Source organism: Ipomoea triloba, chromosome 15 (genome assembly GCF_003576645.1).
Source record: "Ipomoea triloba cultivar NCNSP0323 chromosome 15, ASM357664v1".
In the NCBI taxonomy this organism is placed as follows: Eukaryota; Viridiplantae; Streptophyta; class Magnoliopsida; order Solanales; family Convolvulaceae; genus Ipomoea; species Ipomoea triloba.
The window spans coordinates 3,652,824-3,679,953 of record NC_044930.1 but is presented as its reverse complement, the minus strand read 5'-3'; the positions used below and the strand labels follow the sequence as shown (position 1 = coordinate 3,679,953).

The following is a 27,130-nucleotide window of genomic DNA, read 5'->3' as shown; positions in this document are numbered from 1 at the left end:
TACTGCAGTTACATTTCAACACAACTGCAGTTACTTTTTGATATAACTACAGTTTCATTCGATAATATAAAAACACAAAAGTGAAACTGTTATTCAGTATCTGTTCATATACACTGCAGTTACATTTCAACACAACTACAGTTACATTTTGATATAACTACAGTTTCATTCGATAATATAAAAACACAAAAGTGAAACTGTTATTCAGTATCTGTTCATATACACTGCAGTTACATTTCAACACAACTACAGTTATATTTTGATATAACTACAGTTTCATTCGATAATATCAAACACAAATGTGAAACTGTTATTCAGTATCTTTTCATATACACTGCACTTTCTTTTCAAGACAACTACAGTTACTTTTCGATATAACTACAGTTTCATTCGATAATATCAAAACAAATGTAAGGCAGTATCTTTTGGAATGAACTGTAGTGTCAATTACGGGGCTCCGTCTCCCACTTACTAAAACGACGTCGTTTTGCGACCGCGGTCCACGATATAAGAACTGTTCAAAGGCGCTGACATGGACCCAAATAGCCCTTCAAAGGCGCTGACATGGAAGTTAAATATATTCCTAACTTGGTAATTAGTCACATTCTTTACATTGTTGACATTTAAAGCCAAGGTATCTTCTTTGTCTTCTTCATGCAGCTATCTTCTTCATCATCGGGTTCTATGTCTTCTTCATCAGCTTCATCACATGTGCGGAACAACTTGGAATACGAACCATCTTTGTACTGTAATTGTGGGTTGAAAGCCCCGCTTTGTTCAACTCGAGATTCAGGGAGAAAATTTTACGGGTGTCAAAGATGGAAGGTGCGATTTGATTCTATATATATATTCTTTAAATTTTTGTAATTTTCTGAATATATTATTAGTAGTAATAATATAATTGTGTTCCAAAACGGTCTAGGAGGGTCGTGGGTGTGGTTTTTTTGTTTGGAAAGAACACGTTTCACCTACACGAGAAGAAACTGAAAACGACGCGACATCTGCTTCGATAATGGAGGAAATGAAGAAGTTGATTACAACGATGAGATTTGAAATGATAAGAGAGATACACGATGTTCGGGATTTAATTGAAGATGAAGTGAAGGAGAAGAAAATGCTGAAAAGAAAGTGTGTATTCTTTATAGTTGTAATTGTTGCTATGGTGAAGTTTATGTTGTAATATGGCTCAATTGAATGCCTTTTGTATTTACATCATCACTTTTGTGTATCCTGGCTTTAATTTGTCCCAAAATTTTCATTATATTGTACACTTATTAGCAGGTGAACAAGAAATTCATGCAGGTATTCTTCTATATTGGCTGGAGCTTAATTCTTGACAACAAATTGAATTGGTAAAAACACTTATATGTTTTGTTACTCCGAGGTAATCATTTAAGACATTATATTAGTATATGACCCAGAACACTTTCATTAAAGAACACGCTTCACCTCCTACTCCGTTTTTGGTAAAATCATCTAACAGGTGCTCTAAAAATCAAATATTATCGCTTTCGCCTTAACTAAGGTTCACCATACAAGGTGGACCTTGGTCCACAGAATATAATTTGTGTTCCTAGTAAATTTACTTAATGTACAACCATAATAATTGACGATTTCTCTCGCCACTCAAAAAAGATACACCTCATATATGAGTATTTTTCAAAACTAATTAGTCCAATTGTCAAAATAACGTACGAGTCACTTGACTCAACAATTTTGAACAAATAACTAACCTATCATGTTATGTTTAATAGAGTAATAACTAGAATACATATTATATTTATTTTCTTTTAGTGAGATCAAATTAAAAAATAATAATAATAATTGGGGCAATCAAACTTAAGTTAGTAAGTAAATGCAATGCTTCAAATTCAATTCATTGTGAAAGCTTCCTATAAGCCTTATTAGTTTAAGTCAGTTAATTATGAGCAACCTAAGTTGCCTATGAGTTATTGCAAATTATATTGTGCACCATGGTCCTCATTGCAATATGAACCATAAATAAATTTTCCTCTTTAATATATTGAATGTACATTATTTCTGTATTGAATGTCATTATTCGATAGCATACTAAATAATGAACTTTTAGTACACAAATAATGTACATTCAAAAAATAGTCTTTAGTGTATTAAAAATGTACATTTATTATATGATGAATAGTCCACCTTAAAAAGTGGACCATGGTCCATAGTATAATGATTGCATGAGTCACAAAGTGAGTTTTACATTTCAATAAATATTTAGTTATAAATATTTGGTAGAGACTCGCTACCTACAATTTCATGTTCAATCAGCGATATGGACTATATATAAACAATCAAGTTAAGAGTTTGGTGCTCCATATCCATCACTTATCAACTAAATAGGAGGATAATGTTATAGTTGTTATGAAATATTAATTATAATTGTGATATTAATAAGAAATTGAGAATCTGAAACTAAAGATGAAGAACACTGAAATGGAGAAGGAGGAAGAAGCATTCATTGATGATTCTGGGATTGAATTTACAAAGAGATATGGGGTATTTATAGTGCCCGGAAATTTATTAACAAATATTAAAAATACAGTAATAAGCACATAATTGTGCCAGTCTAGATGGATAAGCTGAAGCCTAAAAAAGGATAAGCTTTGTCCGGAAATCCCGTATTCGATCCCTGTTGGCTTCACCTAATTTTGTTGTTTTGCTGATTATTCTGTTGCTCAAGACTTGCAGGAAACATTTAGATATTAAATGTTCTCTTTTCAATCATCAAAGGCAGCAGCAGCAAAGTGGATTGAGTTTTGATCTTTAAGCAAGAGGTCCAAGGTTCAAATCATAGCTTGGACATCCACCTATTTCTTTTGTTTCATAACAATAGTTTCATTTTCAAACAGGATTTCTTTTTTAATTTTTTTACTAAATTAGCATGAAGTATGATGTTTTCTTTCAAAGATGTGATTAAGAAAACATTTACATTGCTTTAAAAAAAAACATTCACATTGGTTGCTCCATAAATTAAGAGAAATAATAAATAAATATAATTACATTATTTCAAGTAACTTGAAGCTAAATGAGGCTCTTCCAGATAGAATAGTATTCAAAAAAAAATAAAATTGTGTAGACATGTTTTGACCTAGAAGAATGCTTAGGTTAAATACCTAGTCAGGTGGGGCCCCTCATTTCTTGATTCATTATATATATATTGTGTAAGACCGTATAGTGTAAGACATATAATATATTTTTATAAATTTATTAAAAATATTATATTTTAATTAAAAAATATTATACATAGTACAGTCTTGTGTGTGAGAGAGATTTTAACAATTATTTGTGTGTGGAAAGTGTAATACAAGCCCAATGCAAATTTGGTTTGTTAGGCTTCTAAAACCATTGGGAAAAAGAATTATTGGGCCAATTAGTGTGGATAAGTGAAATTTTGGGGGAAATAAAAGGCTAACTCTGTAGAGAAAGATGTAGCATTATTAGGGAGGGCAATTGGTCCTCACTCCTCACACTCCAAACTTTCATTTACAATTCCTCAAATTGCATAAAATTGCAATTTCTCCCAAACAAACTTTAAAAATTTTTCACTTCTTGGAATTGAATTGTAATTTCTCTCTATCAAACATGCCATTAAAAAAGAGCTGTTGGTTTCGTTAATATTAGCGTTGCTATGTGTGTCGTCTATTTATTAATTAGCTAGGGAAATAATTTTGATGTCATGACATGCCATCCCATCATCTTTTATTACTAATGCTTTGATACTTATAATTAGTCCTCTTCCACAAATTAATGTGGTAAATACAACTTTATCCACAAATAAGTACAAAAGGTCGGCTTGTAGGTGAATCCTTAGTTAGTTGATCTGCTTGTTGCTTTAAGCCTTTGAACCCGAGATAAGGTGACAGTAAATTAGAGGATCCCGAGCGTGATGCAATGGTTGGATGGAACACATGCCGGTATCTCAGCATTCACGACATGTGGAGCCCATGCACAAGAAAATGGCGGGGTTCTCACGAATATATCTCCACGTGTAGCTAGGTTTCTGACACCCTCGCTTCCGTTGCGACAGGCTTGGATTAAGGAAGTAAGGAGTAAAGGCCTCAAGTGAAGGGGGTCAGTCAATTCTTCCCGACTTAAGATAGTCAAGTCGAGTCAACAATGAAGCAAGTACCGCTACAGAATAGATCCCTGGTCGGCCTTTCTACCAAGTCGGGTTGTTGGCCTTGAGGTCGGTTTGTGTTCAGGGAGAATTCCTCTCATCAATCTGCCTAGGTACCGAACATGTATGGGCATACTTGTATTAAGATCGGAGTACATTCCCCATCAGAAATGATTGGAAAATGCAAGACTATATAATCTTTTTCATTTCTCTAATATTTCTATCCCAAAATGGAAAGAAAATGAATCATTTCATTCATTTCAACCCATCACACAATTGAGTTAATCATTTTTATTGAGCAACATCCTAAATGGAATAAATAACCATTGTTCTCAAGTAACATCTTAAATAGAACAATAAATTGCTAAGTTAATCACTTTTTTTAGCAACATCTTAAATAGAACAATAAATTTTGAAGAACTTTTCTCCAATAGAGTTTAATAACAACTTGGCTTTAAATTAGTGGAATTCAATGTATTACAAAATAAGAGAATAAGTGAATTTTTCAAAGATTATTGGTGTTTAGTGCTCCCATTTGAAGTTATCATGAACCCATAAAAGCATAGACTGTGAAAACTGAAAGAGGGATTCTCACTTGTCACTAGGCTACTCACATATATCTTCAAACTCTATTCTGGTATATATACATGTTACATATATAGTTACATCTTACATGTACTTGGAGAAGATGACATCTAATGAGCTAAATGGGGACAAAAAGAATAAAAAATGGCAGCTCCCAAAAGAAAATAGGCAAAAAAAAAAAAAAGAGAATATTAGGAGCACCTGGGATTAGCTTAGGAACTATTCTACAACCTGTGGACCTAAGTATTGGATAACATCCATCTCTCCATCCTTGGGCATTTCAATCTCTTCCAACCATCCATAAAGTTCACCATCTTCTTCTGCTTCTGCAATTTTTCCAGTAATGTAAACAGTCAATTACAACTGATTCAAACTTGAAAGCTGAAACCAGATTACATAACATAAAAGAGTATTAACAAAACATTGTTTGGAGTGTCAAATTTTACATCATTTACAGCTTTGGTGGTGAGTTTTCTCAAGTTTAACATGAACAACTGTGTCTGGTTCTCTTGAGACTATGAAACCTTTGCAGCTATATATCCAGTGAAGGTCTGGGAAAAAAGTGAAAAAGAGAGCCTATGTTTCTGGTAAAAGGGATACCATTGCCTCAAGGATAAAAGGGGAATGTCTATGAGAGGTTGAAAGCATGGCATCGGGCGAAAAAAACTATGTAAGAAAGTTCAGGCTTCTAAACTACATGGTTGTTCTGAAACACCAATTTGAAGAATTTCCTTTCATGTTTGTGACTATGTTTCTGTTCTGCTGTGCACTGCTTTTTTTCCTCGAAACATTATCAGTGAATAGCATTAAACAACCTTAGTTCTTCAAGGAATTTGATTATTCAGCAAGTTTATGTACTTCTAATCCATTTAGCAAGCCTAGAAGGGCTTATCTAGTATGATCTTAAAATAATAATAATAATATGGAGTAATGATAAAAATCAAAGATTTACATACTTGATGAAGGATTGAAGGGAATGTCTCTGTAATATGAGCAGTCACGTCCATCATCCATGGTATAGGGAGGGCCAAGCACATCAAGCACTGCACATGGTGTTATAGCTTTAAATTCATGAATATTGCCTCCAAATGTTGGGTACAAAACAGAAGTGCTGCATGGTGCTGTGAATATTTTGTCAGCTTTCAATCTTGCCAATCTCCTTCCAATGCCTTCTTTAACTGCATCAGCTACAAAAAATCCAAGAAAATTTTGCTCGGTTACTGAATCCGCCATTGCTGCTGTGTGCAAGGTGCACGAGTTTAATGCAATGCAGAAGGACAATGGACAAATCTGAAGTGAGGGAGAGTTACCTCTTGAAGACAACTCTGAGTCGCGGTCAAGCCAATCATATGCTTTAATGTGCAGGCTCCCTAGTAGAAGCTTGCTGAATACTGTCATTCCTGGGTGATTGTGTAGAGGTATGACGGCATTTGCAGGAAGAAAGAACAAGCAAAGCTGCAAAATGCAAGCAGACAAGGAATATCAGGCTGATTCTTTTTTGGATGGCAAGAGAAACCCGCAGCCACTACCAGTGTATATTGATTAAACTCCGGCTTGTGACCCTAGCCAGTAAAAGACCACAAGAAAATAAGGTGCGCACGGGGTAAACCTCGCCTTGTAATCCTAGCCGGCAAAGGACCACAAAGAGGTAAACCAAGCCTAGTTTCCCATAGCTGATTGGTTCAAACTAAGAAGGCAATAGGCAGCTCTTGCTGGGAGTCAAACTTGTAACCTATTGATTATCAAGTCAACAGTCTGACCAGGTTGCCCATTTTAAAGTATATTTCCAGTCTAATTACTATCAACCATTTCTGATATACTGAAACCCATGATAGAACACATCTATTCACCCATGCCAGACAAGAACTTGAAGGCCTAACACTAGAAGCATATATATGGTACATAAACTGTAAGCTGCTTTTACAGTTCTGTATGCATAATCAGAAAGTATCTGAAACAGCTGAAGATGGATCCTCTTACCGAGAAGTTATCGCAGTTGTAGATGGTTGTGAATGTGACCCTTGGATTACCTTCAACCTTAGTTTTAGGCTGAAAGAACTGCAGATTGCTACTTAGTCCAACATCTTCTGGTGTCATACCATCTACAGAAGAATCACAATCCAGTCAGAAAACTAATTGCTTATCAAGCAATGATCATTTCTACCGTAATGCATGCTGTTCCACAGAACAAATTATATACATTGACAATCAATTATATACAGTATAACCTAGCACATTCACTCTGCCCAATTTTCATATAAAACAGAAGGCATATCTTGTAATAGTACTTTTGGATTATGTGGAAAATCCACAGGCACTACCCTAGAACCACAATAAGGTAAATTAGCCTAAATTGTTCGTAACTAACAAATTAATAAACTGCTCCCACTGAAAGTGAACTAGAAACATTGTGATTATCAAGCTGACAACCTGACCAACTTGAAATTGCTCCCTTCTTGTAATAGTACTTTTTCTACTCAAGGAAAAGCATCAAAGATTGGATTCCAGATATGAATGCATATATATATAGTTTGTTCATTAACCTAGAATATCGCAGAGCCTCTGCACGTCACGGGAAGAAGGGACCGAGCCAGGCACTCCATCAAACACCTGGCGGCAAAGCATGAACAGCCTCTGCAACCCAACAGCATTGTGCAAACGAGGCTTCTTTTTCGCCGTCCCCATCGCAGCCACGTTCCGGCCCTTCTTGGCGCCGACGCGAATGCTCGGAACGGCGCCGCCGTCCCTCTCCGGCGGCTCTACTAGCCCCGTCGTCATATATTCCGATCCCTCAACAAAACAACAACAGAATTAGCAGCAGTGTACTGTCTCCTGGTTGTGCAGCTGTCTGCGATTGTAGCACAGAGATTGATGGTGAAAGGATTTATAGAACAGAGATGCGTGTGAGAGAGAAAAAAAGTGTAATGGGAATGGAAAACTAGGCATTACGCATATTTGTAGACATGAAAGGGAGAAAAGAGAAAACCAATGAAATCCAAAACCAGGGGCCATAGCATGGAAGCCACAGACAGACGGGATTTTTTTTAGGTAAAAAGTGTTTGACAGTAAAATATCTGTGTTCCTTTGCGGCGTTTTACCGCACCCACGCATACTCCAATAAAAAAAGAAAAAAGTCAAAATAATAATAATAAAAAAATTCTCCCCCCGGATTCTACTACATGAACTCATAAATGTTACTCCCCGATGTGACGGGCACTAATAATGAGTCTCAATACAAGTGTATACATCAAAATTTTGTGTAGGGTGTAAAAAATTGAGACTAAAGAATAGAGTACGAATATTATTTTCCTTTCTCCGATAGGGTATCAAGTATCTGACCACTCTTTGTTCGTAGAGTTGCACTATGAAAACCTCGCAGTTACATTAGCAATCTAATCTGTATTTATCAATAACAATCAAACTTGTAATATCTTACTATACTCTTGTGTCACTTTTTTTTTTTTAACAAATCTAGTGTCACTCTTTGATGTACAAGAAATTAAAATCGGTAACCACTATCTAAATATATATTTTGAGAAAGTCCACCTTAATCATGATGGACAAAGGACCAAACATGGGTAAATTCGATTTAAATCAAGAAGGTCAATAGACAACTTCTACAAAAAGACAAACTTCAGATGTTATAATTGCTAAGCCAACCTTTTATTTCTGCTTTTGGTTTTCTTATTGACGATGTTAGAGAAGTTGCATCTAAGATTGAGGGTGTAGATGTTATAATTGCTAAGCCAACGATTACTTGAGGTTGCATCCAATCTAGTATCACTCTATATTAATTCTTAATATCTATTGGAAACACAAGAGAACTGCAAAATACTTACTCCTCTCCATGTAGGAGTGTTAATCAGGTGTCACTAGACCATACAATTTTTGGCATATAGTCTCTAAATATATAAATTTTATACACAAATACTAAACTTTCAAGTCTTATTAATCTAACTACACATATAACATAAAATAGATAATAAAGTGTTTTTAAAATATAATTTTGAAAAGTGTTTTTTTTTGAACGAATATTTTAATTTACAAACCTTACTAAGGCTATGTTTCGCAAACCTAGCTGAAAAGGTAGCTGAAAGCTGAAAAGTAGCTGAAAACTGAAAAGTTATAAGCTCGAAGCTGAAATCTGAAGAGCTGTTAAGCTAGCTGTTATGCTAAAAGTGTTTGGTAAAATTAGCTTTTTGATAAACTGATAAATGTAAAAAGACTAAAAAGGACATCTTCATACAATTTAAATAATTTTAAATTTAAATAGGTTTGTTTACATAATAAAATATAAAATAATGAAATCAATATATTTAAATAAAATATAAAGTAAGAACATATATTTGAAAATATATAAAGTAAAAAAAAATATTTATAATTCATAAGATTAGTTCATACAAAAATTAATGTTCAAACATAAATATCAAACTGAAATTACAACCAAACATAATGAAAAGAAAATGTCAAAAGGGTTTTAATTGGGAGGGGTAAAGGATGTCATTTATTTAAAATAATAAGGATAAAGATGGAAAAAAGTTAAAAAGCTACTAGCTTTAGCTTATTTTGAAAAGCTACCCCAAGTAGCGTTTCAAATAAACTCTTATTTTAAGCTACTAGCTTATTTTGAGAACATTACCAAACAGAACTTATAGCTTATTAGTAGCTTAAAATAAGCTATAAGCTCCTAAATAAGTTTTGTCAAACAGAGCCTAAATGTGTACATTATCCGCCACGACAGCAAAGGAAATATTATTTTGTATTCGATGATTGAGTTAACAAGCGGCGTACGGCCCCCAAGAAAGAGGAAACAGGCAGTTAAATGAAACCAACAGTTTTTTGTTTTTCCTTTGACAGGAATTCTGTGGACCCCACGTCTTGTAAAGCGTCCATTGTTTTAGCCTCTATACGTGGATGAATAGCGGCTGGCATGGGTTGAAATTTAATTCACCCCATTTTGTATGCTTATATATCAATCCACCTAAAAATAATATTGTAAGTATGATAGACATGGAAATTTTGACGGAATTAAATTGATTAATAATTGAATTGCATATTATTTCAACGTCTACATTAATTAATTAAATTAATTTGATATGTTATATGCCTAATTTTAATTTAAATGTTTGATAAAGATTTAGTCAAATTATATATTTAAATTTAAAATATTATAGTTATGATAGGATCATGAATCTGGATGCAATTGTGGCATCACTGGCATGGTTTATTTTGGATAAAGGTAAGAGACTAAGAGATTGTGAACACAAAAATTTCTTTCACTACCTACCGACCATGAAATAACAAGGTGCGGTGGAGTCATGCGAGAGAAAAATAAACCATATTACGAAAGGGAAATGCCAGGCGATTCACACAGTAATGAAATGGGCAAGGGAAAAGGTGTAAGAAAACTATGGATCAGATTCAATGTTATTCAAAAGATGTTGTTAACTGGATCAATGACAATAAGAAAGTGTTAAACTCAATCTGAGCCACCCAAACGGTGACATCACGAAGACATGCAAGTCTTAAATGAACAAAGAATGGAATGTTAGAATCTTGCATATAAACAAAGACTTTAACAATGTGGTGGACATATTAGCCAAATTTGCAACCAATTATGTTACTTACCTTTTCTTTAATCCCATTATTAAAATAAAAGTTTAAAAAAAGAAAAACAGAGATACAGTAGCATTTTTTTTTATTCCGTGATTTCAGTGAATAAAGAGAAGTTTGATCTGTCAGTCACGCAGTACAATGCAGCATTGCCAGAGCAACCTCGAAGATTAAAATTCCAAAAAAAAAAAAAAAGGAATTGTAATTATTGGGAAAGCTGTTTGGTACTCCTTGTATGAGTATCTGGAAACGTCGTGGATTTGATAAACGGTTTTAACGGCAAAACTGAAAGGAAAAAAAAAAAAAAAAATCACTTCCACAGTCTCACAGACTACTGACAGTTTCAACTCATTCAGCGAGCTAGTTGAAGTAATTTAAATGTAAAGAAAAGGGGTGCACGCAGGTTTTACTTTGAATTTCGTGTATGCATTAAAGTATGTATGGTATAGTTGGACCCAATTGTCGCCAACGTTATTTCCATGGTTGTGTGAACAATTTAAATGTGAATTCAGAATAGGATCATTTTATGCGATTTATTTAGTTAATAAATTATGAGTCAAATTTTTTTATAATTTTTCATTTTTTTTATATATAGTAAACATTTTAAAATTCTGTTTCATAACAATTACGGAGTATATTCGATTGTAATATCTTCGGTTTAATATTATAATTAGATATAATTATTACAAAAATATCAAATAAGACATATGGAGATCAGAGTAAACATTAAAGTAAATTATTTTAGATATAGTTATTACAAAAATATCAAATAAGACATATGGAGATTAGAGTAAACATTAAAGTAAATTATTTCAAACATTTTACTCTGGCATTTTATGATTTTATCTCTTATTGAAACAGCTGACACGTCCAATACATTCATGCACAAGCAGTAGTATTTGGGAGTCTACAGAAAATTGTGTTTAAAGACCGACAACATGACAGGGAGTGTCAATTTTTTTCCCCAAAACTTCATAATCAGTATGATTTTGTTGAATTAATAAGATGGACAAATCTTCATAATCGATATGTATAAACTTTATACTATTTCACAAATTATATGGGGCAGACGAGTCATTAAGTGCACAATATGGATATGATCATATGAATATGGTGCCACTAGCCCACTAGCTTCGCCACTTGAGGGAATTGACATTTGACACACCAAAAATGTTCAGTCAACATTTCTGGGAGTAGGTGCAGAAGCCACATCTTACCTAGCTGGAAGATAATATTTATGGTTGACAATGAGAGTCCATCTCCCACCACCACTGCATAATATATAAAACGCCAGTAGGCGATCACCGATTGGCAGCCGGAATCACCGGATTCCGGCTGCCGTCTTCCAACAGTAAGTCCAGTCGCCGGCGAGGCGGTGACCTTTTTTTTTTTGTTTTTTTTTTCCTGGTGGTTCCATTTTCATACATTTTACAAGGACATGATGAAAGCAATCCCAAAATTGTTGACGCTAATAAAAGCAATAATTTAGGCAAGTTTAAAAGGGCTGGATCACATATGAATTTTCCTATGTCTATTTGTATATGTCTGCCTTCAGTTTACAATACTGTGAATCCGGGGCTGAAAGATTCAACGGATTGCTAAGCCCGGTTCATCGCGTCCACCTCCATATGACAACAAGGATGATGATTGTTACAACCATGCCAGCATACTTGATCCACTTGTCAGTGCGGTTTCTCCTCTCAATCAGTCTTAATAAGGAATTAGATAGCCCCAGCGTGTTGAGAACATCCAGAGCTTTCCTTTGAGCTCGCTGAGAATGTAAAAACGCAAAAAAGGTTATTGTTTTGAAACTGGCGACCGCAGCACCATGACACATCAAATCGATGACTCAAATATTTGTTATCGGAACTCAGAAGGTCATACTGCACTTTGAGCTTTATCCAGACCAAAAATGGATAATTTAAAGAGAAACCCTCAGCAAAGCATTACATGGCTCCCATTTTGACAGATTTCGTATTTCACAATTTACAAGAATTAAGAAGAAATAATGTGGGAGCAACCAAGTGATAAAGATAAGAGGAAGCTAGGATACAGAAACATGCATTTATATCACACCATGAAGCATATCGGAAAGTTAGATGTGCACATGAATGCTCCAGCTAACAGTCAAATAGCTCATAAATATTCTTCTATTTAGCATAGCTATCACAAATTAAAAAAGAAGAAGCATAGGGTTCTAGTGTTTCACTAATTCATTCGACTTGTCAGGAAGACTAACTTTATTCCCTACAAGCATATGAATTTATAAATGGAAATAGGTTTCATAGGGTCCATGATAACAGCAGACAAGGAGTACAGGAGGGTTCACACAACTATGCAAAAACCAACTATACTGATGCACACATACAGGAAAAGAGAGAGAGAGATCAGGACACATGTAAATACCTTTAACCGGTCCCTCTGCTCACTATATTTAGAAAGAATAGCAGCACCAGTTGCCAAGGTTTCTTCCATCATCTTTGAAGAGCTGCGGACAGACTGCATTGCTTGTGCTTCCTCATCAAAAATCTTAAGAACATGTGATGAATTGCCATTCTAGAATATAAAGCAAATACATCACCCTGACTATCAATGAATTTTATTTAAGAAAATCAATCTCAATGATTCATAAAAAGCAGAAAAAGAATTCCATACAGCTCTTCCAAGTAATTCAGCTCTCTCTCGAGCTTCTTGGATCCGTCTCTGATTACGAAGATAATATTTATCCAAACTATCTTTCAAGGAGTCGGCCTCTTCAGCCACTTGCTCCACCTTTCTACATAACAAAGAATCATTTTTTGCTTCAGAAAAATGTTTCAAGATTTCAACTTGCAATATAGGGAAGAAAATTTCAGAAAGCCCAGAATAGACAACCTAACAAGTATAAGGGTATCTCTTTGAATGTTTCCTTACAAAATGAAAAGTATAAATCAAAATGCTGATGCAGCAGAATGCAGAATGGAAGAGCATGAAAATAATGGATTAGACAATCAAAAAAAAAAATGATGCGTTAGCAATTAGTTTAAGATTTTTAAGCTACCCAGCATTCTTTAATATTATTCAAAAAATCAACTAATACAACCTAATCGTGTACACTTAATTCCTAAACTAATAGATAACTAAATATCTCAATTGAGATGCTAAAAAAATATCAAAAAGGAGAAAGAGAGAAAACTCTCACATGTCTCCATCCTACCAAGAGGTGGCAGGATGCATATCTCCCCAATCCAGGTCCCACCCACACTGAAGTCTACAAGAAGAGGGAAAAACATTTGGACTGAACAAGTGGATGCCAATAAATTCCAAGATTACCTAAACACTTGCTTGGTTGGCCATTTCAACCGAAATCTTTCACAAATCAGCAATTGGAGTCAGTGGACTAGAAAAATTTCTGCCAGGATTTGTGTAAGCCATCTATAGGACTCCCTGCTACATTTCATTATCCTTCGGCGATGGAAGCTGAAAGCGTCCTGGCCAAGGGTCTTCACCAGTGGGGATTAGCAAAACCCCAGTCAAAGAAATGGGATTTCAGTTTCCCAGATGCTAATGTCAAATTGAGGAAGAGAATAGTCTGGGTTATTAGTCTTCCACTCCATCTATGAGCCTCTTCAGAGTTTGAATTGATTGGGGAGCAATGTGCTAATAGAAGTGGACTTTAAGGATAATCTGATAGGAGTATTTATATGGTTAAACTGGTGGACAAATCAAGCCCAACATCTATGTTTAAGAAAACAAGGTTTGCTTCAAAATCTAACGGGTTGAAGAAAAACAACCAGTAGCTGCAGCCTGCTAACAGGTCTAGAGTTCTTGTACAAAAAATCGAACAACGTTAAACTTGAAGAAGAGAAGACTAGATTTCAAACAAACACAGAGTTGAGAACTATAATATGATACCAAAATAGAGCCTTAGGCAAACAAAGTTAGCAGAGTAAAAAATTCCACCTTCTTTCTCCCCATAATATTGGGAATCAAGAATTTTGACTCTGGATAGTACACCCCTAGCTTGATGGAATTATTACACTATCTTCTAGTACCAAACACCTACTGAACCTTCATATTTTCCTATAATTTTGCAACAAAATGCTAATAAAGCATTTGGTTCGTGCATTAGTTTACAAGTCTAATTACATGATCCCTATTCGATGAATACATATTCTTTTTCTAAAATTTCCTAATTCTGGTAAATAATAACGAAAGCGGCGATATCGATTACGCAATTGTGACGAATAAATTACACGAATGCAATAATTCGATATATACTAGAAATGTCTGCGAAAACTTCCATCTCAAAGTAGCAAAGGAACTGCAATTTATAAATGACAAATGAAAAATTAAAATAGAATAAGCAATGAAAAGAACCTTTTCCAGAGATCACGTTGAGATTTGGCAGGAATGGAACGCCAAAGGCGATCCATCTCGGAACATAGCGACTGGATCTGAGTGATGTCCTTCCTAACGGCATCGAATAGATGATCGGAAGAGTCTAGGCCCAACGAGGCGGCGTTCGACGACGATGAGAATGCAACGGAGGAAGACGAGTACTCGAAGCGCTCCAGCTTCTCCAATCCATCTCTGGTCTTCAGCAATAGCCGCCTCGAGCTCTGGAACAGTTCTGACAGAGTCCCGCCCCCACCTCTGACGCCAGCATCTCCGAAGTCGACGGGCATCGCCATGGTTGGTTAGACGGTTGCGGTTTCGTCGATCTCTCCGCAACGAACTTCTCCGGTTCTTTTGAATGAATTATATGACTGCAACTGAATTGTATATCAATTTCAGCTTGCTTAACTATGTGGATTTTGTAAAGAGTTTTTTCTTCTTTTTTAATATTACTCCCAATTCTGTGATTGAATATGTTTTTTTTTTTTTTAAATCTGATTAATTATTCCATCCATCCTATGTAGAATTATTTACAATTCAAAAAATAATCAAATAGGTCCTTAAACTTTATATACAAAGATAATTAATTACACATAAACTTTAAAAAGTTATAAACAAACACATTAACCTTAATGTATATTGTAGTAATATTTAATATTCATATTATAAAATTTATTCTATCACATATGTAATGCTTATTAGATATTTTTGTGAAAAATGATTTGTTTTTTGAGAAATAATTTCATTTTTTGATGTTTAGTTGAATGTCTAAAAAACATTTTTTTTTTAATAATAAGCGGTGTTTGTTGCGTGATAAGAATAATAATAATAAAATTAATAATAATAAAATGACAATAGTATGGTAGTGGTGGCGATTGTGATTGTATGGTAGTGATGATGGTTGTAGACTTGTAGTCATGTGGTGATTGTGTGGTGGTAATAATAATAATTAGTAGACTAGTTTGAAAAAAGATGAAATATAAGATAAAATACAGAAAATAAAGAATTTAAATGATGTCCTCCAATTAAAAATTTAAAAAGACATTTTTTATCAAATTCAACATTTATCAAATTAAACATTTTTTTCAGTTGACCTGAATGGATATTTTCATTCATCTGTATTTAGCTCAAATATCCAAACATGAAAAAATATAAAAAATAACTTTCGAAAATCATTTTCCAAGCTTCCAAATCATCCTTATTTTACTACGGAGTAATTTTTTATACTAAGAAAAATAATTTCCACTCTAAAACTGTAAAATGCCAAGGTCACTTTTTTCCATATTTTAACCGAAGTCTGTCCAAAAACAAAACCGCAAGCAAATGCCTGCAAGAGATGACCATATTGGCAAAATGGATATTCCCCACGCTTACCACCATATGGGTAAATATGGACATCTCCAAGAAGCTTAAAAAACCAATTCTAACATCTTAAATTTCATAAATACAAGTTTTTTCATCTTCCACAGTGGAGCTTGACAAACCTTGATCATAATCTAGAGTCAACGGAAAGTGTAGCTACGATTTCCAGTTGCTGGAAAAGCTTGGCGTCGTTTCCCTTGCTGGAATTCATTAGTCACCTCTTTATTAAGGGGATCACCCGGGACGGTCTTTGTCTTGTTGGTTTTATCGGCCTTGCGCCCAACCGCATCTTGCCCAAAATCTACTTGGTTCCTTGCTTCTTCATAGTCGAAGGGCTGAACCTGCAAATTAACCTCTTGAGCTTTAGACTTCTCAGCTAGTGTGGCTTTTCGTGATTCATTGATTGACTGAAAGCACTTCTGAAAGCTGGAAGAGAGATCAGAAAGTGAGACAGACCCATCTCCCTCTTCGATGTTGGCAGAAGAAGCAGAGTCACCATTTCCCGTCTGCAGCGGCTGAACATTAGCAGCTTCTGAGTCACCTTTTACTGGTTCCTCGGCATTATCACTATCTTCATCATCCAAAACTATAACATCTTCACAATGTGTGGTGACTGGCTCGGCAACAGGCTCCTCCTCGTGATGCGAGGATTTAGGAGCTTCAGATTCCTCGTTTCCTGGTTCTTCCATGTCATCATCATCATCGTCCAAAACTATAATGTCCTCTAAATTAGAGGTAGTGACTGGCACATCAACAGCCTCCTTTTGATGTGAGCTTTCTAATGGTTGAGCAGGTTCTTGCACAGCTTGATGTAACTGTTCACTCCTCTCTGAAAATGTTTGGAACCGAAGGTTCAAAGAAGACTTTATCTGCTCCAATTTCATTTCATCCTGATCCTGATAATCACAAAGAAAGGTAGAAGTGGAGTTAAAATGCAGACAAATGATAACTGCCTGCAGAATCGTCTTAAATGTTCAAAATGTGTCTATGATATTTAGTAGGAAACAAATCGATAAAGAAATTAGAATACAGTTATTATTTCCATATTGTTGTACAGAACATACTCTTCTATCAGAGTCCAACTTCCTCTTAGCCGAGCAACCCAACAGCATCCCAAGACCACGGCTTGGCTTCCTTAGAGCTGGAACAATTACTTCTGCCTGAGCAAGGGAATATATTAGCATGGCAAAAATTCAAGAGGAAAGAGCCAAATGCAACAAATGCTAACCATCGAGACTGACCTGTTTCGATGTAGTAACCTTCACATTCTCATTTTCACATCGATGCTCATTTGTGTGATCCCTCGAAGAAGGGCTGACTTTGGTGGTACAATTTCCAGGTTCTAAATACCTATTTTTCTGTTGTTTTCCAGCTACTGAACTTCCATGGGTACTATTATCTAGTTCAACACTGATGTTAGTATCTTCTGTTTCTGTAGACATTTTCAATTGTTCAGGAGATTCAGGTGCCTCAGCTCCCTCAGTATCAGCCTGAGTGTTTTCTTGAGATACCTGTTCACATGAATGTTATTCTCTTGAACAGCTTTATATTATACTTAAGAAAAAAAATATGTTTGGACCTAAAGGGCAATTCCCATATAACTGACACAATCACAGAACTCCACACAAACCCAAGCCTCTTCAATATAAGCAAATTCATGCATCAATAATCACTATAAGGACAACAAACAAACCTTCATTAACACTATGAGACTATGTTGTGACTTTACTAGAGAAATAACTAAATTGGTCTAAAGTATTACTTGGGCCAAATTTCCAATTAGTCAAAGGATTTCAACAATGGCAAACTCTTATAAAGGATTGCTTATGGATCTAAATAGAAGTTTGGTAGATCATATTAACAGGAGTATGGAAGTTATCATCTTTCCTGTATTTCTCATATTCATTTCAGACTGAAATTGGTTGTTCAATCATACAGGCAGAATCTCCACTTAAGTGAAGAAGTCCTCCAAGAAAACTAGGAACTTTCACTGTCATAGGTATCATGAGTGAGAGACTGCTTTATTTTTTATTGCATAGGTATGAAATTGACTTTTTCCTTTCCAGCATCGAAGAACATTTAGACAAGGGACTTCTCACCTATTGTCTATTGTTTATGATTATCAGTTCATTAGCTTATAGGCTTTATAGCATATGAGAGAATAGTTCTCTACCCGAACTCAATGCTGACAAATTCAAAACTCCTATCTTCTCTCAATTTTTAATTCCCTTTGGAAAACCAGCAATAACATAAGATAAAATCTTGAGCATAATTTGAAAACTTACTAATTCCATATGCCTTTCTTTTAACTGTTTGGCAGCAGCTTCATATGCAGCAGAATTTTGGATAGAGTGCCTAATGATACTGATTACAGCACTAAGGTTGTGCTCGACATAAGGATGCTTTGATTTTACAAACCGCCGCAACTTGTTGCCAGCGAGAGGCATCTGCTTAGCTTTTTTTAACACAGCAAAGCAAATGTGCATAAATCAGTTGTGAGCTATAAACACAGGAATAATTGAATAAAGGTAAACTGGCAACGGGTATAACAAACCAATTTCAATTAGGGTTCTGTTTGGTAAAATATAACCAGTACTTTCATCTTCAGCACGGGCAATAGCATCTCTCCACTCACAGAGTCCCTTGAGATAGTTAAGAATTATACATGGCAAAGGAAAGTAGTTAGCAATGATATCCTATTAAGTGTAAAAACACTAATTTCGATAGCACGCCTTGTCAATGACCAGAGATAACAGATTATAAATCGAGATGGTTGCATGAAATATAGAGCAACCTACAACTTACAGCAACAATAGCAAGCTGTTGAGCATTCAGCCCAGCTCCCAGCAACCTGCAAATGCATTTCAGAAGGCTATACTAAGTACCAAGGCCAATATAACAAAAAAGAACAATGGGAAACTACAGAAAATGCAATATAGAAATCTACAAAGAAGTTCAGGTAAAAATTGTAGGTGTTGACAGTTAATCTACAAAAAGAAATTAAGCTGCCCTGTGGAATGCCATACCCATATATGTGGAGGTATGAACTATCAGTTAAAAGTTCTTTTTCATACATCTGCATGCATATATCATAGCTGCGCTTGTATACCTGCAAGCAACATTAAATCTATTCAGGAATGCAACTTTCTCACAAGATTGAAGCATAAAAGATCAATCTCATGTCATAGACAAAATTATTTCCTTCAACTATTATAGTATTATCTATAGTTCTATACTCCATACTCCATAGTATATAATTTAACCAGTAGTAAGGCTTCTGGTAAGTCTACCAGAAGACTTATTTTGTCATTGTTCTTGCATGAATAAGCTAAAGAACAATTTAAATAAAATTTAAAACAAACAAACAAAACAAAACAAAAAAAGGGGGGGAAGGGGAAGGGGGGGATTAAGCATAAAATCCAAATTTACTTGTAAATAATGCATAATGCAGCTATGATGCAATATAGTCATCTCAAGAACAAAAGGATCAAGTATTGAAAAGGAAGGTATAAGGGTCTTACCTCTACCAAAGGAGAATCAGAAGATTCAGTGTCTGTGGGTAGTTCAAGCAACTGCTTCCTCATTACATCATAAATATATAACAGATAATGTGTATCTTCTCTGGCATATCTACAGAATAAAAGCATTAAGCGTCATATTGCAGGCTTGCAGCTCAGTGACTGAGAAAATTGAATTATGCACTATAAATACCAACCAAGACACAAAGAAAAGGCTTCATGTTTTTTCAATTTACACAAAAGAAAAAAAATATCCATATTTAAATAATTGTCCGTGTCTGGAAAAATAGAACAGAGTGGAGCCAGAATTTCTACTTTGGGAAAGACAGGTGGATATAAATTAAAAGAAAAGCCATATAGGAAACACTTAGTTTTGAGGGTATATGGATTATTACAAGTAAAAAAGAACTCTCGCAAGATTCATACCTCACCATCTCAATAGGGAGCGGGCGCAATCTCCATTCTGCATTCTGGTATCTGCAAAGAGAAGAATGGCCAATATGACAGCATGGCATTTAGTGCAAATATTTTAACTAATCTATTCTTTTGGGGGAGGCAGGGGAAGCTTCTCAAAATTTCAATGTTTCCCCTTCTTTTCATTGTTTTGGGTAGGGGATAGCAGGATGAAGATGATACACATAATTTTTAGGACATATGTAACTACAATTAGATCATACTCTTTCTTTGCCGCAACTCCACAATAATGATGCAGCAGATACTCCAAACTGTTCCTCGCCAATTTCAAAACCCTTGAGGCCTAGTAATTGACACAATAATTATTATTTCACTAAAGCCCCAAAGAGAAAGCATCATGATGTATCTCATTGTTAGAACGATTTAAAGAATGTTCGGAAGTCCATAAAAAGCGATGGTACAATAAGAAACTAAACAAAATCCCTTGATATTACTATATTAGAGGGTTTATACACCTTCCTAAACCCAGAAAACAGCTCAATACAACCATTGAACTAAGCTTACGAATCTCCATGATTTACTCATTGCTAGTTTACTGCTCAAGTATGATAGCCTCTTATACAGAATATTCTTTGAATATGTAGAAATCCACCGAATTGCATACAGCTAGATAAAACATTTTTTATAAAATTTCAATAAAAGATTAATGCATAGTTTGGATTAGATTAATATTAGCTTTTCTAATATTATAAACATGTATCTGACATTTTACTGTTTTTTATCATGCTTAAGAAAAGAGCTTATGGCTTTTGAAAATTGTTTTTGTTTATTTCTAAAAGCTATTTGAAAGATGTTTTGGCTGAAGATACTCATTAGAAGGGGTATAAAATTAGTTGCAAGCCTATCAGAATAGCTGAATACAGCTGTTTAAAGGCAAGTTGAAATGACAAAACCCAATTAAGTTGTTCGGTGCTTATCAAAGAGCACTTATCTTATAAACAGTTACATATGTCCGTCATCCATACTGAGCCTAAATTGAAAAAAAACACATTATTGAGGCCCACATAAGTTGTCAACTAATACCAAGAATAAAGCATAGAGGTGAAGGATATACTTCAAAGAGTTTGATAAATCAAAAAGGTCAATTATTTGGCTGTTTCTTCAATTTCATCTTTTTCCTTTAATAACTAGAAAAGACCTAAAGACTCAACTAAGTGCATTTAGTAAATAGATAAATATACCAGATCATTTGATATCGCAAAATATACCAACTATGGTTCATCGATCAACATATTTAATAGATTTATTCAATGCCATTACCAAAAAACCAAAACTAGTCTTTAACCAGGGTCCATGCAGCAGTAAATCAAGCCCATACCTGACCAGTGTCAAATAGATTGCAGACATATATGCCAAAGTCACGTTGAAGCCATATAATATCTCTATCCGCTCCATGCATAACCTAGTTATAAAAGGCAAAAACATGATTAACACTTCATTGGCTGCATGCCTGCATCAATTAAAAGAGTAAAGACGCGTACCTTTTTTTTGGTTGGGTCCTTAAAAACCTCTCTTAGATATGGACCAACATGAATGCGAAGTTTCAGGGTGTCCACAACAAAATCTTCACTTCTTGTGGATATTTGCATTAGGCATGTTAGTCCTTGAAATGATCGATATTGATTATGCTCCAAATCAACCTGGACCAAAGTTGATTGCAGAACAAAGCTCAGGCAATTAACTTTGAAAACAATGCATGCGATACTATTCAGGTAAAGAAGTTCCTTTTTGCAGGTCAGGAATATTTTAAAACAGGCATAATTACCACCTAATTTAAACAACACAAGCTAACCTTAATGTTTTATATAAAAAAACCAATCTCATATAAAAGCAAACCTTGCAACCCCTACTCTAAATGTTGCTCAATCTAAGCTCTTGACAAATAGGACATCACAAAATAAATCCAACTATAGATGTTACTCATTTTAAGCTCATGGTGACATCTGTTAGAAAACCAAGACAACATGCAGATTTTGTTCCTTATCATGTGCAAGAAACTCAAAGGTGACAGATTTATTGAGTTTCAGAATTAACACATGTTGTAATATCAGAAGACTCCTTAACTACCTCTTAAGCTTATAAATACATGAGCTATTGTAATTTTTATATTAAGCTTCTAAGCAATAGATTCCTTATCATACATGTTTTGCTCATTCTCTTGTTATTACCATATTTCACCTCTACCAGTAGGCAGTTGGTGTTCGCCAACCATACAATCTTCCAACCTATCATTTCTTTACAGGATTCAAAATGAGATAATAAGAAACAAGTCCTCCTTAACCCTTTCCTCCTGGGGGTTACAGATATGTTTGATACCACTGATTCTGTCTTTTATAAGTATGAATTTCATCAAACAGACCAATACCACCTAAGGTACAGAGGTTGTACAAAGAAGAAGAAGAAGAAGATGAAGCATTTAACACTGATTGTCTGAGTATCAAAGAAAGAGCACTAATAAGAGTCTTCCATTGAGTCCAAAAGAAAACGGTCTTCAAGCAGATATTCATATTCTATATTTTTCATAGAAGATTGACCTATTTCTTTAATTCCAAAGAAGCCAAAATAAGCATAAGGCAAGTCAATTCCATATCCTATATCTAGTTTCTATCGCACTAAGACTCCAACCTTTTAATACTTTCTTGATGGTGAAAGGCATGACTAAGAAGCCAAAATATCACCTTCTACACGAAAAGGTTTCTCAGTTCCTATAAACATAGACAAACAAGATGAACAGACAAGATTCTCCAAACTTTCATCAACAAATAATTTTCTAAAAATGTAAATTTTGCAATTATTCCCTTATATTCCATTCGTTGTCTAACCTCATGAGTTTATTTTTTTCAGACATAAAGGATGGAAAATAAAATAATAGAACATTGCAGTAAATATTTTTTTGCTTGACAGAATAGAAAATGGTTGTTGTTTTATAAATTCAATCTATACTCACAAAATAATTTATTTAGTTAAAAAAAAAAAAAAAAGGAAAAACCATCAATCTGGCTATAACAAATAAAGATTTCAACATGTTACCAAAACAAAATAAAAACTATAATTGAAATGTACCGCAAATTCATCCACTTTGCGCAACTTGGCAGCTAACTCCTTCAGATCTTTGACCTGCTCTACAAGCTTAAATGGAGTGCTCTCAATAGGAGGAGGTTCAATGGGATCTATAGTGCCAGCACCATCAACAAAATCCAGTACAGAAAGCTTCTCCTGAATGAGCATAGCTAGAAATGGTAAGAAGCTCATTTTATTGGCATCATAAATTTCAACTATGGGTTATAACAAAAACTCACAATTAGGACATAATTAATTTTAGAAATCATAAAGATATCATTCATTCAGGGATAAACAATTACTCAGAGTCAAATTAAAGAAGCCCAAAAAAGCCACAGGACTCTTAGTATGGTAAAGAAAATAGAGAAGGACTGACCAGGGGATGTATGAACCTGGACCCGTCATCACTCCTTTGCAACCACACATGCTCGAAAGGCTGGTTAGAGTTGTTCACTACTATCTTATACTCATCCTGTGGCCTAGGAATTGTGGGTATATGAAAGGGGACCTTCGGCTTCGGCTTTGCGGCCACCTTCACCCCATCCGCCACCTTCTCTTCACTCCTCTCCACGCCAATTTTGCCAGAGCCACTGGCACTCGCTAGCTTCTTATTCTTTCTCCCAAGCACCACCTGAAACCCACCATCCAACTCCATTCTCACGCTCACGCCCTTTTCTATCTTGCGTGAAGCCTGGAATTCGTCAAGCGAGGCGTCTAGCCTCTCAAGCACATCGTCATTAACATTCACCAGCCAGTCGTACTCGTCATCGGAATCGTCCGGAAGTGGCATCGCTTTGCCCCATAATTCCGACAACGTCCCCACCTTTTCGAGAATCTCCTTCGATTTCTTGTCTGTTGTTTTGGCTGGGGATTTGAATTCGGGGAAATTGTTGTAAAAATGGAAGTCCTTCTCCGCAGGTAGGCCCCTTGAAGAGGCAGAGAGCTTCGCAATTGAAGAAGGTAAGGGACCGCCAGCTACTGTGAGTTTGCGCAACACCTCGGCCTTTTGAGGATCATCTTCAGATGATACGTCCATCATCTCCATGGCCACAACAAAATGAGGAAGGGTTTTGTGAGCTAGGGTTAGGGTTTTAGTGCGTTCCGTGCAGCTGGATTTCGCTGCGTTAAGAAAATCTGGTTAGCGGTGTGAATAAATCAAGCTTGTTTAGACATTAGAGCATCACAATGCCTAGGCAGTATTTAGGTTGGAGAAGTATTTAGGTTGTGTTTGCTTGGGTATCTTTTAGTAAATTTGTTTGCCTAATTTGTTATTCAATTATTCTACTATTAGAATTAAACTAATATTTCCACCCATGGCACCGGAATTAATTTATTATAATATATTAAGAATATTTAGCATGTGTAGGAAAATAGTATTTGTTATACTCCGTAGTATTTTCACGGATACACAGTGTACCGTACACTTATATTTTAATATTTAGTAAGTATAGTTATATTAGGGACAAATTAGAGAAAAATTCAGCTGAGAGTAATAGAATAAGCACTGAACCAGACAAATATTATAACTATATTAGGGACAAATAATTTGTTGGTTGAGCGTAGAGCGTTGGTATTCTCTAGACAAATAATAACGCATCAATCAGAGCCTTAAAAATATTTTCCTTGTCTAGGGATAAGTCGGAAACAGAGACAAAAACATACTCTATTACTAAATAATAAGGAGAAATATCCCTTCTCTCTCTAAAACCAAACGCCTTTCTTGCTGCTCAACTTTGGCTTCCACTGCCGGCCTCCGCCCGGAGCTCTAATGAAGCTTTGAGCCGGCGGTTTTGGTCACCTTCTACGATCCAATGAGAATTTTCGCGTAGCTTTGCTTTCGCTCTTCTTTCGCCCGATCACCGTCGCAGTTCCGTCCGCCTCTGACCACCGCCACAAATCTTCCTCTTCTGCTTTCTCTCCCTTTGAATAAAATAATAGTAGTAGGTATTGGACTTTGTGTTGGTAGTCTTGAACTCCCAACCCTATTTTGATTTTACCCACTTTTTATTTTCTTTATTATAGTGTTTTCCTCTCGTTACTTTCACAAGCATTTTTCCTCTCGTTGCTTTCACGAGCTTTTCATTTTTATTAGCATAAATCGTTTAGTTTGGTTTCAGCAAGTGTTGATCTTATCATGGGCAACGAGCAAAAAAGAATGATGACGAAGACTCAGATCTTTGATGAAGCTTTAAGCTCCCTGAAGGAACATAGCTTCTTAGTTATGAAACAGTTTGCGATTCAAGTTTTCTATAGCATAGTTAGAAAAGTTGTTTCTATGTCTGACTATAAGGAATGATTTACCATTTCATTGATCATTGATGAAAACGTTTTGGGCATGAAGTTAAAATTGACAATTTTATTTTTATTAATAGTATAGATTCTTTATATGATGTTTGGTTCGCATAAATTATAATGAAATTCAATAAATGTAGAAACTATAGTGTTTGGTTGGAGAAATTGTAATTCAATAAAATTAAAATTTCCTAAATCAATAAATTGTTCCCATATAAATTGCAAATCAGCGTGGAAATTAAAGCAAAAAAAAAAAAAGAATAAAAATACATTTTTGCTCTTGATTATTATTATTAAGAAAAATTGTATTTTTTGTCTCTAAATTATATGATACTTGTACAATTTGTCACTAATTGTTGGTCAATGCAAATTTATTCACCTTAAGATCCAAACTTATGCACTTTAAGAAGCAAAATTATGCACTTGGAGTTTCAAAGTTTTGTAAATAGTTAATTTTATTTTTTGTCATAGATTTATGTGACAATCCAATTTTAATCTCTTTTATTAGAGCATCATCGTTTGGCCATAGTATTATTGTGGCATGACAATTTTTAGACCCACATCAACAAAAATGTTGTTTTTTTTCTTAAAACACAAAATTGTTGAAATATCGTTAAATAAAAAGATATTTTAATCATTGTTATTCAAAGTAGGTTGAATAGTTATATATATATATATATAATGGTAGGATTCAAATTAGATAACTTGTTTAGGTAAAATCGTGAGATCAAATCTTGTGCATCCATGAAATATTTTTTAATGATCTAGATTGATTGACACACATACTCCGTTCATACACATTTAATCACCGTTTGCACACACTTCATCATAAATAAATATGAATGTCATACTATAATTATTAAAAAAAATACATTGTCATATATTTACTTAAATCAAATATTATTTATTTTAGCACACTTTTAAATGATATACTATTGATATGGTTATAAACACCACTTCAGATGTATATTGATCTTTACCAGTTTGGATATACCAAGTTAGCTGATTAGAACCAATCACATTTGACCGACTTACACCTTGTTCATAACATAATGGACTGATAAGACCCCTGATCAGAGTTCAAACCCGAAACAGACACATCATAGTGATATCTCAATATTGTTTAAGTATATGCATAAGAGTTAGAGAAAATGAAACACTTGGCAAAGTCGTTACGATTATAAATGCATGTGCGTCACACATATAGAACATGCCGACATACCGACATGTGACCACCTTGTTTCCCTCTAAAAAGTGCAATAAATGACATAAGCAAGGTGGGGTTTTTTTTTTTTTTTGGGGGGGGGGGGGGTTTACCTTGTTATTGTGTATTTACTACATGAACTATGTATGAGACAAAATTTCTATATATTTTAATAATTTAAATGCAAACATTTCATTATCTATTCAATTTTGTAGGAAACATATTAATATTTTAAAATATTAATGAGAGTTTACAAAATGAATAGTTCACATATAACGGCAAGTAAGGTCCCAATCGTACACACAGGGAAAATGTATGAATTAGTATACTACAAGTTCATTGCATAGCTCTTTAATCATTCTTCAACAATGTCGGTAAGCATGTTATAATCATGTCACTTTTAACAAAAAATAAGTTATGTTTACTAACTCATCAATATCGCATTAAAAACACTTAATTTATTTTAATATAAAAATTGTTATGACATAATATTTACTATCA

General features: G+C 34.7%; 3 protein-coding genes and 1 long non-coding RNA gene across 5 annotated transcripts; 1 reads left to right on the top strand and 3 right to left on the bottom strand.

Moving 5' to 3' along the window:
- Positions 1-628: 628 nt before the first annotated feature.
- On the top strand, positions 629-1,310 carry LOC116007601. The gene is made up of 2 exons (XR_004095295.1): positions 629-825; positions 923-1,310. It is a non-coding gene; the product is annotated as an uncharacterized LOC116007601 (long non-coding RNA).
- A 3,404-nt stretch (positions 1,311-4,714) lies between these two features.
- Positions 4,715-7,660, bottom strand: LOC116007319 (plant cysteine oxidase 1-like). Its single transcript, XM_031247965.1, has 5 exons — positions 7,273-7,660; positions 6,710-6,831; positions 6,040-6,184; positions 5,686-5,916; positions 4,715-5,055 (listed from the first exon to the last, which is right to left on the bottom strand). Exons 1-5 carry the CDS (start codon positions 7,505-7,507, stop codon positions 4,949-4,951), a joined length of 840 nt encoding a protein of 279 aa, XP_031103825.1. The 5' UTR covers positions 7,508-7,660; the 3' UTR covers positions 4,715-4,948.
- Positions 7,661-11,371: 3,711 nt separating this feature from the next.
- LOC116005520 (membrin-11-like) lies at positions 11,372-15,099 on the bottom strand. The gene is made up of 4 exons (XM_031245731.1): positions 14,702-15,099; positions 12,998-13,118; positions 12,749-12,898; positions 11,372-12,113 (listed from the first exon to the last, which is right to left on the bottom strand). The coding sequence occupies exons 1-4, from the start codon at positions 15,013-15,015 to the stop codon at positions 11,952-11,954; spliced, it is 747 nt and encodes a 248-aa protein (XP_031101591.1). The 5' UTR covers positions 15,016-15,099; the 3' UTR covers positions 11,372-11,951.
- Positions 15,100-15,958: 859 nt separating this feature from the next.
- On the bottom strand, positions 15,959-24,337 carry LOC116006598 (protein RRP6-like 1). 2 transcript variants are annotated; one of them, XM_031247037.1, is made up of 15 exons: positions 23,510-24,337; positions 23,137-23,289; positions 21,555-21,713; positions 21,392-21,475; positions 20,277-20,356; positions 20,026-20,076; positions 19,603-19,711; positions 19,108-19,190; positions 18,887-18,932; positions 18,636-18,723; positions 18,367-18,536; positions 17,323-17,592; positions 17,146-17,241; positions 16,538-16,977; positions 16,244-16,422 (listed from the first exon to the last, which is right to left on the bottom strand). In XM_031247037.1, the coding sequence occupies exons 1-15, from the start codon at positions 24,176-24,178 to the stop codon at positions 16,383-16,385; spliced, it is 2,538 nt and encodes an 845-aa protein (XP_031102897.1). In that variant the 5' UTR covers positions 24,179-24,337; the 3' UTR covers positions 16,244-16,382. The 2 variants fall into 2 exon arrangements, with proteins under 2 accessions (XP_031102896.1, XP_031102897.1); XM_031247036.1 differs by having other exon boundaries at positions 15,959-16,977.
- Between the last annotated feature and the right edge of the window lie 2,793 nt (positions 24,338-27,130).

Bases quoted from the DNA above. Each gene is read 5' to 3' on its own strand.
- LOC116006598 (XM_031247036.1), bottom strand. From the start codon at position 24,178: ATGGAGATGATGGACGTATCATCTGAAGATGATCCTCAAAAGGCCGAG. The intron at 19,191-19,602 runs GTAAGACCCTTA...TGTTGCTTGCAG, and splicing joins CTGATTCTCCTTTGGTAGAG to GTATACAAGCGCAGCTATGA. The intron at 18,933-19,107 runs GTATGGCATTCC...ATGCATTTGCAG, and splicing joins TCATACCTCCACATATATGG to GTTGCTGGGAGCTGGGCTGA.
- LOC116007319 (XM_031247965.1), bottom strand. From the start codon at position 7,507: ATGACGACGGGGCTAGTAGAGCCGCCGGAGAGGGACGGCGGCGCCGTT. The intron at 6,832-7,272 runs GTTAATGAACAA...ATTCTTCTGTAG, and splicing joins GAGGCTCTGCGATATTCTAG to ATGGTATGACACCAGAAGAT. The intron at 5,056-5,685 runs GTATGTAAATCT...GAAAAATTGCAG, and splicing joins TCCCTTCAATCCTTCATCAA to AAGCAGAAGAAGATGGTGAA.
- LOC116005520 (XM_031245731.1), bottom strand. From the start codon at position 15,015: ATGGCGATGCCCGTCGACTTCGGAGATGCTGGCGTCAGAGGTGGGGGC. The intron at 12,899-12,997 runs GTATGGAATTCT...TTTATATTCTAG, and splicing joins CTGAATTACTTGGAAGAGCT to AATGGCAATTCATCACATGT. The intron at 12,114-12,748 runs GTATTTACATGT...TTACATTCTCAG, and splicing joins AGCAGAGGGACCGGTTAAAG to CGAGCTCAAAGGAAAGCTCT.